Source organism: Plasmodium vivax, chromosome 7, assembly GCF_000002415.2.
Source record: "Plasmodium vivax chromosome 7, whole genome shotgun sequence".
Classification (NCBI taxonomy): domain Eukaryota; phylum Apicomplexa; class Aconoidasida; order Haemosporida; family Plasmodiidae; genus Plasmodium; species Plasmodium vivax.
The window spans coordinates 1,181,627-1,198,945 of record NC_009912.1 but is presented as its reverse complement, the minus strand read 5'-3'; the positions used below and the strand labels follow the sequence as shown (position 1 = coordinate 1,198,945).

General features: G+C 34.9%; 2 protein-coding genes across 2 annotated transcripts; both read right to left on the bottom strand.

The window, feature by feature from the left end:
- Window positions 1-2,065: 2,065 nt before the first annotated feature.
- PVX_100010 (hypothetical protein) lies at window positions 2,066-2,746 on the bottom strand. Its single transcript, XM_001614798.1, has one exon. The coding sequence runs from the start codon at window positions 2,598-2,600 to the stop codon at window positions 2,418-2,420; it is 183 nt and encodes a 60-aa protein (XP_001614848.1). The 5' UTR covers window positions 2,601-2,746; the 3' UTR covers window positions 2,066-2,417.
- A 672-nt stretch (window positions 2,747-3,418) lies between these two features.
- On the bottom strand, window positions 3,419-16,733 carry PVX_100005 (hypothetical protein, conserved; the record flags this gene model as incomplete). Its single annotated transcript, XM_001614797.1, has 2 exons — window positions 3,419-15,930; window positions 16,595-16,733. The coding sequence occupies 2 exons, from the start codon at window positions 16,731-16,733 to the stop codon at window positions 3,419-3,421; spliced, it is 12,651 nt and encodes a 4,216-aa protein (XP_001614847.1).
- Window positions 16,734-17,319: the final 586 nt, after the last annotated feature.

The window sequence follows — 17,319 nt, the reverse complement described above, 5'->3', positions numbered from 1 at the left end:
AATTTTAAGCCTTTCTTATTTTTAATTATTTTAATTTTTATTAATATTTAATTATTTATAATTATAATAATTATTATTTATATTTTGTATTTAAATATAATGTTTATTAATTTTTATTTACAATTGTTTTATTTTATATTAATTTATAGTTTTTTTTTTTTTTTAATTCTTACAATTACTATATATATTATTTTATATTTATATTCAATTTTAATATTTATTTAAATAAGTTATATATATTCTTTTCTATATTTATTACTGTCTCATATTAAAATGAAAATAATTATTTCCTACTCCATTTTATATGTTTTAAATATGCAATTTTATGTTAAATAACATATCTTATTATTATTATTATCATTTTTTACACATGTTAATACTGAGATATATACGATAAGGAAAATATTTTGTACTTTAATTATAATTACATGTATCCTATGGCAATATCTAATTTTTTACAATATAGAATTGTTCTATAAAACTTACATTAAACGCAGGAACTCTTATTAAATACATCGTCCATTGCAACATACGACTTGTGACAAACTGTATATACAATTCCAAGCTCTTTCTTCATTTGTGAACCATGTTAAATGTATACTTCCATTAGAAATTTACCCTGAAATGCTTTTTTTAACCTTTACCATTTTTTTACATTTTAAAGTTCTCATTGTTCATCATACAAATATGTAGGAATTAATTATAATGTATTTCGTACTCTGACACACATGGGTGTATACTAACCCAATTTTTACATAAGGAAAAGACGATATGTTTCTTAATAATATGTTTTATTAGACCTAGACAAGCTTTAAAGGAAATCATACTACTACTTTTTTGGAAATGTACAAAAAATATAAAGTTAATCCTTTCAGCATTGCAAAAAGAAAATGGAAGATAAGTATTGTGCATATGTTCAATATAGCAAGTTGTATGCGGCACCTGTTATAAGATTACATAATATTATTTATGAAAACTTTTTTCGAGGAAAAACAAAACACCTGTAGGTATATGGTCATCTTTCTAAATTTATTATTAGAAATTGCGAAATATATCAATTTTTTCCCAAAACTCAACTTATTTTAATGGTACATACTTTCACAAAAGACTTAGTGTAAGAACATACCAGAGGTGCATGCATAGAACCATGTTTGTGAGCGAAAACTTCGTTTTTTTTCTATCACAGAAAAATTGATTTATAAATTTATATATACCCTCCAATTTTTTCTTCTAAATTAATACTCCTAGTTATCTATCATAACTAATTGCGTATAATTTTATGCTTTAAATAAACTTAATCTCCAAATAAAAACATTCACGCTTTGTGCAACTTAACAGCACAAAGCTCATCATTTCATAAACAAACTTACTTTATACTTGTATTATAAAATTTATTAATAATGGTGATGATCATAAATGTAATTGAAAATCAATTATGAAAAGAACTCTTTTTAATAATATACATTTATAATTTTTTAAACATCTTTAAGAAAAATATGCTGAAATTTTAAACAGAAAAGAATAGAATTGTTTATTGAATTCACAAAAAATGGATGTAAATTTATAAAATGCTTCTTACATAAGACACATCATAACGAACAAAAGAGATGGCATTTCCTGTTAATTCTATGTAGATGTTAAATCTAGCTAAATCACTATTTTCATTTAGTAAAAGACGACTCGTGTCTTAAAAGACAGTGAACGTTTTATTTTTATCTATTTTTTCCCTTTTACTTGCCCATCATTTATAAAACACGTCATGTGAAATAATTTTGAAAAATGTGCCGTTCTTTGGATACGCATTAAGAAATATCATTAAATGAGTCACAGAAATATTTCTGAAGGCGTATTTCAAAATTGTAGTTTCTCTTTTGCAGAAAATAAGAGGTGAATATGTTTATTATTTATATGAGAGGTATTGCCAAATGAGAATAACACATGAACTAATTATTTTTAAGTGAACAAATCCCTATATTAAGCATTTTTTTTTTGTATTTTCATTGGAACCTAAAGAACAACGTAAATTGGGATGTTAACTTTAGACGGATAAGAATGATAAATTTTTGCCCTATTATTTTATATGAAAAATATAACAAACTTAAAAGTATAAGTATTGTTTTTCCATGAGCTCTACAATTCATAAAAACGATGTAGAATTATTTTAATTCATCCATTTCGGTACATTTTATAGGAGAGACAGCAAACTAATGTGTAAAATATATCAATAATACGGTGAGCTTTTTTTGAAAAAAGAAAAATCCTGAAGCATTGTTAAAACATTCTTAATACTTAATTCTACATAAGCTTCATGCTACGTTGCATAACTTTAGATAAATGCTTAAAACGTTTTGAAAAATTGTGTTACACAATACAAAAGTTTTTATTTCATTTTATTTACCCTTTTAAAATGTAAATTATCACAGTCTAAGGGTAGCGATCCTAACATTTTCGTTCAGCAACATTTTGTGTGATGAAACAGAAATAATTTCTTTTAAAAATGCTATAGCTGCGCAGCATAAAGAAAAATACAAACTAGAAAACATGTACCCCTTGTTATTTTTCATTTCAAACGAGGGCTTAAAATTTAAAGAACTTATCATACATTTTGTTAATAATTTTAGTCAATACCAGAAAATTATATTCCTTTTTGTGTTTATTTATTTGCCACAAATATATGGTAACATGACATTTTTATATCTAATACATTGTTAGGCTAACAAATAAGCTTATCGTTGCAGTTGGTTTTAAAATATGTGTATATTTTAAATGCACAAACCATTTGTATACTAATCATTTAGCACACCTTAAAAAAAGGGAGAAGAAAAGAAATGGACAAAGTGACAGAAAATGAATAACATAAACCTTAAATTATGTAAAAATATTAATTTTGTTTGCACAACATGAAAATATGAAAGTTAATTTTTCTTTACAAAAATAACGATTTATAAAACAACGTTTTTCGTGAATATAAATTTTGCAAAATACAAACAAAAAATGTATTCTATATTAGGTTAGGATAAACGTATATTATAACCCATTGCATGGAATAATATATATCCCTAAATTAACAGTTAAAATCAACAGCATTTAAAACAAAAAAATTAGTGAATTTATTATAAAAAAAAGGGTATGTACATATAAAACAAAAAAAAATAAGGAAACATTTTCATATGAAAAATGCGTCAAGTACAAGAAAAAAAGGGTTTCAAATTAATTAAAATGCTTAATTGATTTTTTGGAAGGTTTCTTCCCTCTTTTCTTTTTCATAACAAAAACAGCACAATTATTTCCAGTGTGTACCTATAAGGAAAAAAAAGGGGAAGTGCATTAACACACGCATAAGTTATTTTTTCCAAATAGTTCAAAACATAAATGCACATTTGGATAAAACATCAAGTTGTTATGCACTTCAAAAAAATTAAAGATCGCAAACACTTACTTGTTTTACTAAAAAATCGGAATTTGGTATTGTAAGCATATTGTAAGGGTGCTTCTGGTTATGCTTATTAGTAAAAAATACAGGGTGGTTATATTTGAAAAAATCAATGTAATCATTATAACCTAACATTTTTATAGAATTGTCATCATAAATCAGAAATATATTATTTTCATTAATTGATATGTTCTTTATGGTCTTTGTATTATTCAAATTAATTTTAATAAAAGGTGATGATCCATAGGCCATGTGTTGAAAATAATTAGGAAAATAGTACTTCAGGTCCCCTGCCATGTATACGTTATTCTGTATGTCAAGCACACAGGTTACAATGTTGCTACAGACAATTTTTTTTATTATTATAAACTGATTTGGAGAAATACCTTGAGCTTTCGAATTTGTTATATTTGTATTATTTTCCTTATTTGCAAATGTATTAAATCTATTTTTAAAAGTCGTAAGGGGATTATTCTGTATATGCGTTGTGTCGTTATTATGATTTATATGAACGTTATTTTTGTGTATGTAATATAGGTAATAATTGTACTTGTACAGAAATAAAAAATTATTAAAATTGTAGTAAAAAAAGTTATTAGTGATTCGGGTAAAGGTGTACACACTTTGGTTAATGTTATTTACGCATAAGTTATTGTTTGTATCCCTGCCACATACATAGATGCACATATAGTGTGCCAGTATTTCTTCTATCATACGATATAAACGTGATGTGTCGGAACACGAATAGGTTGAATTCATGAGTTTAAATTCATCAAATGATTTATCTCCCCAATTTACAATTGTGCTGGTGTAATTTTTAATGTCATATATGTCATTCCTATATATGAAATCGCTTAATTCACTTGCTGAGCTGAAATAGCATTCAGGAAAGTTCGAACTCATTTTTGACTTCATTTTCTCGCTTTCCATATGCTTGTAATTGTCTGAGCAAGTAATGTTTTTCATTATATATTGGTAATATTTATCATATATGCTTTTTTTAAAGCACGTTATTACAGTATTTGCCTCCCCACATGACACATTGGATACCATTAAAATATTGTTCAAGAAAATCGTCATGTACTTTTTTTTTACAAATAAAAATAAGAAGATAATTAGTTTAATATTAATACATACAGTTTCTTCTTTCTCGATATATTCGTAAATCTGTGGATTAATAGTTTCGTTTTCTTTCATTAGTTTTACAAATTTATTTGGATCATCAACATTAAGAATGTCAATTTTTTTTTGTGAATTTAGCGAATTGTCATAATCCTTTTTATCAGTGCCCTTTTCATCATTTCCTTTTTTATGTAAATCATCATACTCATGTTTGCAATCATTTTCATTCGAAACGTTCAATTTTTTATTACTGTTATGTGTACACTCTTTTCTGTTATGCGTTTCACTATAGTAGTCCTGCACATTCATATACTTTTCATCGTAAAAGTTGTAATCATAAAACTTCATTCCATAAATATAAGGATTTATGTTAATATTATTCGGGATATTGGTGTAGATATTTATATCATTTCTAAAAAGGCTCATGTAGATGTTTACTACTTCTGCTTTTATAAAAGTTTCCAGATAATCAAATATCCTAATATAGCTGTTTTTTCTTTTTATATTGCCGTTTTGTGGTTCTGCTTTTTTTTGCGAGCTCTTATTAACGTTTCTGTTATTATCATTGCCATCATCATTTTCCAGGTCATGTAAATTGCAATGTAGGTTTATTAAATTTTGTACACTGCACTTGTCCTTAGCCTCGATCGATTCGATACTGGTTATTTTATTATTCGCATTATTTTCATTTTTTTTAACTCTATATGATAAATTAAATATGCAGACTTGAATTGGAACGAGAACTAAATTGTTGTTAATTTTTTTCCTTTTTATATTATTCATGGAGTTTAAATTGGAGTGTATTTTCAATTTTCTGTCGTTGAGCAGTATCTCATTATTTGTGATGTTAAAACTATTTTGAATGGGATTTTCAACGTTAAAACTGAATTTTTTTTTGCAAAACGAAAGTTTACCCTTGTTAAACTTATTTTTTATATTTTCTATTTTCTTCTTGTCTATCATATTAAAGTAGTAACTTTCCGTGGTCGATGAGGATACGGAAGAAGACAAAAGTTCTGACATTTTATTTTTGTCATTTTCCTTTTTTTCATTTTTTTTTTTCTTATAGTTATTATTTGAGTCACTGTCTGAAAATTCCGACTTGTTAAAGCTATCAAAGTAGATGTTTTCGAAAGGAACGGACGTTTGACCTAGCTTCTGTTCTCCCCACATAAATATAGATCCATTTGAATATGCGCAGACATGGTTATTTCCACAAAATATAGAACTAATGGGGACGTATATTTTGTGTACGCTTATCACTACATTTTTAACTTCTAAATTTTCAAAATTAAACATATTTTCTGAAGTGTAAATGTTGTTTGTTTTTAGGGTGAAAAAGTCTTCATCTTTGTATTTATTTCCATTTAGTAAATTGCTTGAATTGCCTAACTTTCCATCACTGTCATTACATTTTACAGAGCTCTCCTTTAAAGCACTTTGCGCACTTTTATTTTTATTGTAAATATTCTTTTTTATTGTTTCTAGGATTAACGAATTGTACAAAATATTTTCACAGCACCTGCTATTTATCTTTTCTGACCCCTTTATTTTTATTTCTGTCTTATAATTCGTGTGTATCTGTAGCTTTTCAAAATCATACAAAAAAAAATGCCCAGGGTTAATTAACGTAGGCGCGTATCTATTGATCTTATCACCAGTCCCTAAACATCCATATTTATTGTTTCCCCATGAATACACATGACCAAAATTGTTTATAGAAATGACAAAATCTGCACCATTGTAAATATCAGTAAATTTTACTCTACTTTTTATATCATGAATAAAATTATAAATGAATTTGTTGTTATTAAGATTGCTATCTAGCAATATGGTTTCACTTTTCCCCTTGGTTGACGCTGCATTTTTTTTACAGTTTCCTCTAGCGTTTTTTTTTTTCTGTCCTTTTATGTACTTTTTTGAATATTTGTAATCATCATAATTCCTTTTTTCTCTCTCTACAGTTTCGTTGGGATCATATTTTAAGCTATTGGTAGCCCTTTCGCCATAGTATTCATTAGAAATTTGTCTAAAAAATCTTTTCACTAATTTCGTGGAACTTTTCTGGTCGGGCAGAACATACGCTAAATACTGATTTGCATAAGACGACGAGTACAGTATAGAGTTATAAATGTTAAAATTATCTATGGACACTTTTTTTAAATAATAATTTCTTTTTTTCACATAAAAGGACTTATCTGTATCACTGTTAAGGAGCATGTTTATATTCATATTTTTGTTTATTTCATCAACATCGTTAACTTTAATGTAGGTGACGTCGCTATCTTCACTATCAAACGAAGAGCACACGTCACTTTCGCAAGAGCTGAAGTTATCTGATATAACGTTTAACGGCGCGCAACACATAGTACAGTTGCACAGACTCTTATTTTTATGATCTACACTGTTGTAACAATCAATTAATTTCTCACAATGAAACATGGGCTTTAGGAAGTTTGTAATTTCATTATGTCCCGATGAATTTCCAAACAGTAAAATGTCACTGTCGCCTGAGGAACTGTTATAGTCGAGAAAATTCTTTTCTTGTTTTTTCATCTTTTTTAATCTTAAATTTGTAAAGAATTTGTCAATTTCTATTTTTTCATTACTGCCTATTGGATTATTTTTTAGTTTCCTTTTTTCGTTATTTTTTAATTTCGTACTCTTCTCTTTAAAATTTAATTCATTCCTAGTTTCAAAAAAAGTGTTATTGCCACCAATGTATAAGTTATGCTTCTTGTCAATTATCGAAATCATACCCTCATTCATGCACATTTTTTTTACCTTAATTGGTATTAGCTGCAAATTGTTGGTAAACCAAAAATCTGTGCCCCTTTTTACGCTTTTCTTGTTTTTATCGTATCCCATCGAACCAATAGTTGGGGACAACTTTAGGTAGGATGGGGTTCCAATAGCAAGGCTTCCATTTTCGTTATTTCCAAAGGTATACGCATAGTAACATTCGCACAATTTCCTCTTAAAAGTTTCTAACACTATTTTGTAATACTTGCTATAATCTGATATTATTTTTTTATAATGCTCGTACTTAAAATTAAAGGAAACAAATTTGCACTTGTTCAACTTTCTGTTCATTTTGTTGATATAGATTAGATTGTACAGTAACAGATTGCTGGTGTCCTTTTTGTCAACGCGGGCGTAAATCAATTTCGCGCATTTGTCCTTCACGGTTTCTTCCTTCTCCGGGGGGGGGCCATCTCTTGGCAAATCACTCGCGTTCATGGGTGTACTTTTCTTTTCCTTCTTTTGCCTTGCATTTGGCGGTTCTTCCACGGGTGGTGTCACGTTTGACGGCGATTTTGCTTCCTCTCTTTGCTCACCCTTGTGGTCACGTTTCACATCCTTCGGCTCGGCAACATCGTGTATTTCTTTTTTTTTCCTGTTTTTCCCTTCAGAGCCCGCCTTCTGCTCAGACACATTTGTCCTTTTCGCAAAATCTGCGCTCGATGGGAATGACTTATCAATGTCTCCCTTCAGGTAGACCTTCGGAACCCTCACATTCTTAACTGTCGGGTATAATGACACAAAGCTGTTGTTAATGTTTATAAGCAAGCTCTTATCTTCCATTTTCTCATTTAGGTTGATTTCTTTTAATAGGGAGTTATCCTCCAGTTTTTCTTTCTTCGGTACACTTGTCTTTTTTCTTTTTAAATTCTTGTCCACTTCATCCTTATCATCTGTTTTGTGAATTTTGTGAGTCCTCTTCTCTTCGTCCGAATATTTCTTAAAAAGTTTTTTCATGTTAATGAATAAATAATTCAAAGGGACTAAATATATGTTGTTGTTAAATTTTACGTAATTTCTCTTAATGGTGCGAATGATTTCCAGGTACATCCATACTTCGTATTTTTGCTTCAGCCATGGGTTGCTGGGCGGAGCACTGTCTTCCCCCAATGAGATGCTTTTTTCCCCCCTTTCTTCGTTCTGCTCCGCTGGTTCTTTTTTCTCTCTCTGGTGACTACCTGACTGCTCCCCATTGTTTATGCCATCACTCTGACCCGGGTGCCTCTTCTCATGCGTGTCATCTGCAACAATTTTGTTTCCCTCTTGCGTTGACTGTTCGTGAAAATTTACCGCGTTCAGCTTGGACAAAACTGTTAGCACATACAAAATGTACGTAACGTATACTAAAAATGGGTGGCTGTTTAGGGAGTTTATGGGGTTTCCAAAAAAGAACACTACGAGGACAAAAACTTTCTTAAAACATTTCAGCGCTCTATGCGTGTTCAGCAAAATCAGTGATATATAACCCTTTATGAAAAAGTAGTAAATAAATACATAAAAATTGTTTTTCATGGATAAAATGACGTTCTGAAAGGATCTAAACAAATTTAGTATTATCTTAACGTTGTAAATAATTGTCGATTTTGCGGAGCTTGGGTGTTTATTCTTCCTCTTCTGCTTAAAAAATGGAATTATCCTCAAAACAATTTTAAAGAAAAATTGTATCAAGTACACATTGTAGTCATTATCTAGCAGAATCATTTTGACCCTTTCCTTCATATTGCCAACCGAACCTCCTTCCCTTTGAAAGACTGCATGTTCCTTTGCATTTTTGTTCACCCCCTCCAGGTCGGTATCCGTTTCGGTTTGCGTTTCTGCTTCATTTTCTGTCTCCCTTTTATTTTCAGTTTCGTACTCTGTTTCTTCATTCCCCGTTTCGGCTTCGTGTCTGCATCCATATTCGTACTCATCTATATTAGGGTTATCACTTGGGGCGTACCTCCCTTCTGTTCTTATTATTTCGAGGTAGTTCCTCGTCGAATAGTCCAGTGCGTTGTTGAGGAAGAAATCCTTTGCGGTTGTTTCGCCTGACATATCGTTCGTGCGGCTGACCCGGAAGGTGTTATTTTGCTTCTGTTTCATAGGACCACTCTTACCCGCTTTGGCGAACTGTCTTTTTTTATTACTCATGTCGCAAATTTTATACTTGTCCGTTCTAATGAATATGTAAAAAAATATATTTATTAGGTACACTTTCAGATCGTGCGTGAGCAGGTTAAAGTTCTCTTTCGTAAATATCGGCAGAATGATTAGCAGGTGAGAATAATGCGTTTCGGTTATGTTCAGAAGAACGTGGAAAATGTTTTCCTCCATTAGTTGATGCACCCCAAAATATGGGAAATCGGCACGCAGGCTGAACATGCTACAACGGGGTAGCGCCACGGTTGCATCTTTTATATACTCGCTTGAATTTTCACAAAAGGCTGACACCTTTTTAGTGACATCATTTAACAGTTCACTCGTTGGCACCATTTCTGTGTCCCCCATTTCGCCATTCGAATAATTTCCACTTGGTCCACTTTGAAGTTCGCTTAACCTGAAGTTTCCCCTTTGATAGAAGGAGAAGAGAAAGTTAACAAAGTGAGAATAGATCAGGGCGAACAAATCGCCATGGGCACTCCTGCCTTGCTTCAAATGGTGCATGTTCCTATTGGAGAAGTACGTGAGGATGTTGTCCGACGCCTGGGTGAAATCATGAAATGTAAATGTGCGTGGACCGGCATTAAAGTGCATCTTAATCATGAGCTGCAAAAAATTCCGGTTTTTTTTCTTTTCAGCCTTGTAACGATAGCGCTTTAAAATTTTCTTATTCATCTTCTTGTTTTTGCTCAAGGGTAACGCATCGTTGGGAATGCTGCAATCGCCATGTTCATCCACCCACTCGAGGTGTTCCCTTTTCGCGTAACAGATTTTATCTTTACATTCGTTTGCACTTTTTGCGCTGCCCAATTCAACGTGACCGCAGGCACAATTCGACGCGTCTTCCCTGTTGAGAGAAAAAAACTCGTTTAGCAAACTCTGGGGCATATGCTGCAGCTCGTAGAGGATGTAAAAGGGCAAATTTACTCCGCATATATAGTTTAAACAAAAGGCCAGAATTATTTTATACTTTCTAACCTTCCTTATAATTTTAAACAAATTTAAATACTGAACGTTTAGCGGAATGTACTGTAGGACAAAGCTGAGTGACAAGAATAAGTTAAAATAAATCGACTTGAGCAGATTCAAATGTAAATTATCATTTGGCTCCCTCTTCTTGCTGCTGGAAAAGAAGAAGAGGCAAATGCCACTGAATACACTTTCATAGGGGCAGTTCAAATTTATCACAAAGAATTCTAATATGCGTTTACAAATAAAGGCCAACAAGACACATACTGAAAATAGCAAAATTCTTCTAACGTAAAACTTCTTCTTATTGCAACAATTGTATTTAATTTTTTTTAAATAATCAAAATCGTATGTCTCACTTCGATTATTGTTATTAAAAAATTTCACCAATTCCGCATGAGCACAATATTTCTTGTAAATATTTACATAATTGTCATAGAGTACCCAGAAAAAGGTGTCAAAATTTACTTCATATTTGTTTAATAATTGTAGAAAGTTTCGGATGCTTAAAAAGTTATTTACTTTTATTTCGTTCGCTATTTCTAGTATGAGTTTATTCAACAGGAGGTAAAAATAGTTTATGAAGATATCTCCATAGTTTTCATACAAATTGTATATGAAGGAGTATTTATATGCCTTCCTTTCCTCTTCTCCTTTGCTTAAGTCTTTCTCGTCGCCCTGCACCTTATCGTACACTTCGCTGCTGCTCCTCTCCTCTTCATCCAAGCACATTTTGTCACTGAACGTGTCCGTCGTGTGCTCATCTTCCAGCATCTTCAAATAAATATGCAAATTATCGCGCCGTATGTACACATCTTTGAAATAGGGAATGATAATATACCTACTGTGGTGAAACAGCTCCTTACTTGGGCTATTCTTCTTCTCATCATAAAAATACGTGTAAATATTAAAATAATGGTTAAACATAAAAATGATATCATTCGCATTCGAATAGCATTCGTTCGGGGGTTTATTCTTCTTGTCCAGTTTGAGAGAAAACGTGTAATCCTTGTTCAGGTACAGCTTCTTCAAATTGATGTGCAAATTTGTGCTTTCAATAAAACTGATGAAACTTTTCGTGCGAATAAAATACGGAGACGAAAAAGAGTTCCTAATGTCAACAATAATTTTGTTCTTCTTCCATTTGTAGTAGTGGCAAATGGTACTACTATTCTGTGGCTCCTTCACCAGGGAGCAGTATTTCATATACGCTTTGTTATTCTTATGAACGTTTAATATCCTTATAATGTTATTAATGTACAAGAAGTTGTTGCTACTGTGCTGGATGTAGTTCCCTTTGGAGGCCTTCTCCTCATTCGCACCCCTGCTGAAGCTTATTTTGTAGTTAAAAAAATGGGAGCAATTGAGCAAGTGGAAAAAGAACAGGTGGAAAATCAAATAGAAGTTGTTGCACACGGGGATGCACAGGAAGCAGAGGCCCCTAAATCTGTACACAAATAAATACGGGCTGAGGTAATAGTAGCTGTTGTTTTCCCTTATGTAGTTCACATAATCCGAGATGTACTCGTACAGCTTGATGTCTATTACTTTTATGTATATATTTTTATATTTGTATCCTACGTCGAGCGTTTTTTCTACGTTCACTCTGTGCAGGTGCAAACTGTTCAGTGCACTTGCCCTCTCCTCAGAAATGGTGCTGCCACAGTTGTTACCCCCACTGGCACTTGCATTGTCAGCCTTTCCGTTGATGGCGTTCTTCCCCGCATTCGCGTTACTCGTGCAGGGCTCCGAATGGAGCGTGGAAGACACATTCATCATCTGAGACTTGGCCTCCACATTACTGCCCTCTTTCCCCGTTGCGTATCTCTCATTAAAAACTGAGCGACGCCTTATAGAGGAAAGGTTTAAATCGTTGCTCAGCACACTCTCCTGATCTGAGTTCTTTGCGTTCGTCTTTTTGAGCAAATCGCTCGTAATTGCCAAAATGTTTGTTTTTTTTTCTTTACAAAAAATGCTGTTTCTTTTCTTTACCTTTGCGACAAAGTAGTGGTAGAAACTTTTTATAAATTCTTTACACTTGCTGTCAAAATGGCACTGCAGCTTCTTTATCTTGCTGTACGTCTTTACCATGTCAACCAGGAGAAGCAAAATGAGCTCCACAAAATGGGTCCTTTCGAAGTACGCCGGCATGTGCGCATCCACAGGGGAACTTCTCAAACTTTCGCCAGGGGTTATACGTAAATTTTCGAGCACTATATCACAACTGCAGCACATGAAATTTAGAAACGGGTTATTTTCCCCCTTGGATCCACTGCAGCCGTTGCCGCATATATATTTCTTGGGAATGTATACAAAGTAAAGTCTATTATAATTTAAGTGCAGAAATAGCAAATCCATCATATATTCAAATCGCTCATTCCTGTTCAGCGTAATTTTGTAGGGGACCGCCTTTTCCGTGCTCACATACGTACTCAGGAGCAGCTTCTTTCCCCCCCCGTGTATTTTAAACATATCAAAATGGACGTTTACATATTGGTGATTGACAAAGGGGCTCATTTCCCCCACCGGTTTGTGCTGCACAAATATTTTAAAACAGTCAGGGGTGTCACTTTGGTATATTTCTTCCTCATAGTTTGGCACGTCAATTGGGGGGTTTCTCAAATGAAGTCCTTCGTCGTCCTCCTCCTCATCTTCCGCTTCATCCTTCTGTACCTGCTCTTTTTTCCTATTAATTTTCTCCCCCCTTTGTTTGTCTACACGGTTGTTGCACTTCGCCTCGTTCGCCCCGTTCGCATCCCTCGCAACGATGTCCATTCGCGTGGCCTCGTGGAGGGGCGAAAAATCCCATTGGGGGCTCTTCCTGCTTGCCTCTACGCTGTCGCCCCTCCTCATGGTGCGGCTCAACCGGTTGGACGCCACTTTAACATGTTTGGCATTATCTGCAGAGCTGTACCCTTTAAACGTTCGTTCCACTCCTTTCCCATTTGTGAGCTCCTCCGAAGTTAACAAATTTGCCTCCTCACACGTGCTGCCAAACTGTGGACAGTTCGTACTCTTTTGGGACTGCCCATTCTGCATGCGGAAAATTTCCCCCTCTCTCTTTTTCATCATACCGCTTTGCACCTTTCCGCAAGGGGAGCGTTTTCCCCCTTTTGAGTTGCCATCTTCACGTAGTACCTCCTCCTTTTTCTGGCAAAATTCTCCACTCGACTCGCCGCCTCCCTTTCCGCTGTGCTCATACCCCTTGGTGATGGCCCTTGCGTGGCTAGCCACCTGGTCGTACAGCTTCTTCTCCCTTTTGATCACTTCCTCCCGCGCGCAATTCAAATTGGTCCCCTTCATAATCAGTTTGTCCATTTCGAACGGAACGAAGGTATCCTGTACGCCAATGAAAAACGGTTTCTTCAACTCATTTTGTGTTGTAAAACCGAAGGGCCCCTTTTTCCCCTCCTCGGACTCATTCAAATGTTTAGTGCTATTTTCTTCATTCATATAATTTTGGGATTCAAAATGGACATAATTTTTGCTCATCAAATTGGTTTCTTCCCCCCTTTCCTTTTTAAAAGTTTTATCTGTACTTTTGGACCGATTAGAATTGTCATTGCTTTCCACTCGTGTGTCACTTCCATTTGGGAACGTTTTCTTCTCCTTCTTCATTTTACCATACGATTCGTCGTAATAGCTGGCGGGAGAGATATAGCATATTTCTTTATTCCTCATGGTTTTTAAAACGCTAATTATGTGCACGATGTTCTCCTTCATCGTCTGTACCAACTCGTGGTCCGCGTGACTTTCCATTTTCTTACTCACATAGCGGTGGTTGTTATTGCTCCTTTCGATGGAGTACAGCTTTACGTAATTATGCAACTTCTCCTCCGATTTGTCATTGCCCTCCAAATTGAGGCTGTACAGATCGACTCTAAAGAGGGCTACGTTGTTCAGGTCGAACTCGACGTGGTCGGTTCTCTTCAAGTCGGAGTTGAGCGAGAGGGTCCTTCTGGCCTCGGACTTGTCGTCGTTCTGGCGATCCTTATAGTGCTCGCTAGTGGGCTCATTGTCCTGCTCGTTCTCCTGCTCATTATCGTTATCGTTATCGTTATCGTTGCCGTTCTGCTCGCCACGCGCACTGCCGCCCGCGCTGTAGTAGTGGCCGCCCTTACCGCCGTGCCTGAACTTTATGCTCCTCACCACCTTCCGCCAGAGCTTCCTGCGCAGCGTCACCTTCTCCTCATACACGTGGCTCCCCCTCCGGAACAAGCTGCTATTCATTTCGAAGAACGACTTGTTGCCCTGGGGATCCAGGTTGCTCTTCTTGCTGCTCGTGCGGGAGAGCGCCGCGCGCGAACTTTCAAACAAAATGAAACAAAAAACCATCATATTGTTTTTTATAAAGTAGTTACTATTCCCAACATTTAGGACACTTTTGATGTACCTCCTCTGGCATATGTAGTGAGAATTTACAAGGTTATCATTCATGTACGCATTTTTGATAGCTCTAACAGAGCAGTGGTAGCTTCTCTTTTCTTTACTCTCTTGCGAAAAGAACTTATTTATTTTCTTATGTGAGTACGTGCAAATGTCTAGAAACTCGTTGACATACTTCACGAAGGTTACTTCCCTCTGATTTATATTAACGTTCGCGTTGAAGATGGCATCTTCCTCTACTTTGTTATCAAAGCTGAGGCATAAGCAGACGAACAAGTACGTCGCATACACGTTTCTGTGCGCAAAGGAGTATTTTTCCTTCTCATCAAGGCGTTTTTTTCCTCCCGCATGTTCATTTTCGCGATTTTTATTTGCCCCATCGTCCCCCCTTTCTGGCCCGTACAGAGAAACGTACTTATTTATGAAGAACAAAATGGTAAATATGTTGTACAGAATTGACTTAATTTTATAATTGTTATTCAAAATGTAGAGACACATAACATTGGCCATTTTGAAATCATCAAAAGCGTTGCAGCTTAAATCGTTTCTACAGAAATCTTCCACGTTTATAAAACTTCTCTTTACCATGTAAATCATTTTCTTCCTTTCTGTGGATAAGTTCCCGAGTAGCTTCTTGTTCAGGTGAAATAACTCAATTGACTTCTCCTTCACCAATTCACTGGCGTGGAAATTCTTTTTCACAATATTCTCATTCACTTGGTAAAACTCACTGGAGTTATCCAAATCTTCAAAGTACACATGCAGACAGATATTTTCAAGGATATATTTTAGACGCACAAAATTATATATCCTCTGTATGATACTCATTTGTTCGTAAAAATTTGCAAATTTGGATTCGTCTCGAAGGAAGTAATTGTAATAACTACTGAAGTAAAAATTACTCCTATTGTTATAATATTCATTGTTCATTTTTTTGAATAGCTTCAATAGAAAATTCAGGATCTCTATGTTGTGCTCTTCGCTTAGGTATACCAATGCATTCTTCACCTTCTTCCTGTGGGCGCACTGCGCGATATAGTACACGCACTCATCTTTGCTTTCGGGCTTCCTCTTCAGGACTATATGCGGAGGGGGGGGGAGGGAAAGAGGTTCGCGTGTGTTAAGCAGAATAAGCGCGAATGCGCGTGCAGGTGTTAGCACATACGCATGCATATACAGATGGGCACACACGAAGGGGACTTCCCCCCCTCAGGCATTCTCACAGGGGGGGATACATCTCCAACCGTGTGCACACGCGCAAAACGTTCACAAAATAGAAAATACGCTGGGATACACACATGCATAGGTAAAAACATGGGCATAGGGAAGAAAATGGGAAAAATTCACACTTGGTGCATGCCACTAATGATGTTGCGTGCACCACTTCAACGGAATAACGTTATCTGCATAGCGTGTACTCTTTTAAGAAACAAACGGGTGTGCATTCTTTACGTAGACCAAATTTTTTCACCATAAGACATGTCGAAAGTACAAAATTTTGCTCGTAACTAGTGAGAGTTACACAGTGGAGGCACGAAAAAAATGCTGTGCACGAATTTGAGGACGACGGGCACAGTTTCGCAGCTGCTCAGGGGGTCTTCGCCACGGGCGTAGCATACCCACATAAAGGTGCACGCATACATATGTGTAGATGTAGATAGACACATACTTATACAGATACATATACACGCACTTGCGCGGCCGCATTATGGCGCCGCTAAACTCGTTCTATTTTGCAATTACATTCGTATATGACGAAGGCCTTCTGGCAGAAGCTAAGCTTATCCTGCTTCACAAAGTGGCATATTAAATTTTCATACAGTTCGTTTGTGTTGCTTTTATAAACGTTGAAGTTCGCGGAATACGATTTGCAATTTCCCATTTTGTCTTCCCCGCGTTACAGCATTATTGAGTGTCCTTTGGTGTGGCAAACAATTGGAGCGAAAGGTTTGGCTTGGGAATGATATATTCTGTTTTTTTTTTTTTTTTTTGCTTGCTCCTCTTGAGTGTTTTTACTGCTCACCCCATTAGTGTTCGCATTATTGTATTATGTGAGATCTCTCAATAGGTTTGTTCTGAAGTTTTTTTTTTTTTTTTTTTTTTTTTTCCTATCAGTTTCGCATTTACACTTTTGCAATTCACATGATCCACCATACAATTGTGTGCCACTTAACAAATAGGGAACAAAACAAAAGGGAAAAATAAGAGCGAGGAACAAAAAGGAACCTTGCGGTTTCACAATGCGTGTGGAAATTTCCAGAGTATGTGTGAGAGCATTTTTAAAAAGAAAGTCCCGGGGAGGGTTACATACATGCGTAAGATGTGCTGTACAAAAACAAGGTGGAAAAAACGCCACGCAATCTGCGCACAATTGGGTATGCGTACAATTGGGCATGTGTACAATTGGGCATACGCACAGGGCGAGTTTCACTTAATTTTGTTTGCGAACTGGTGTATGCAGGCGTGCA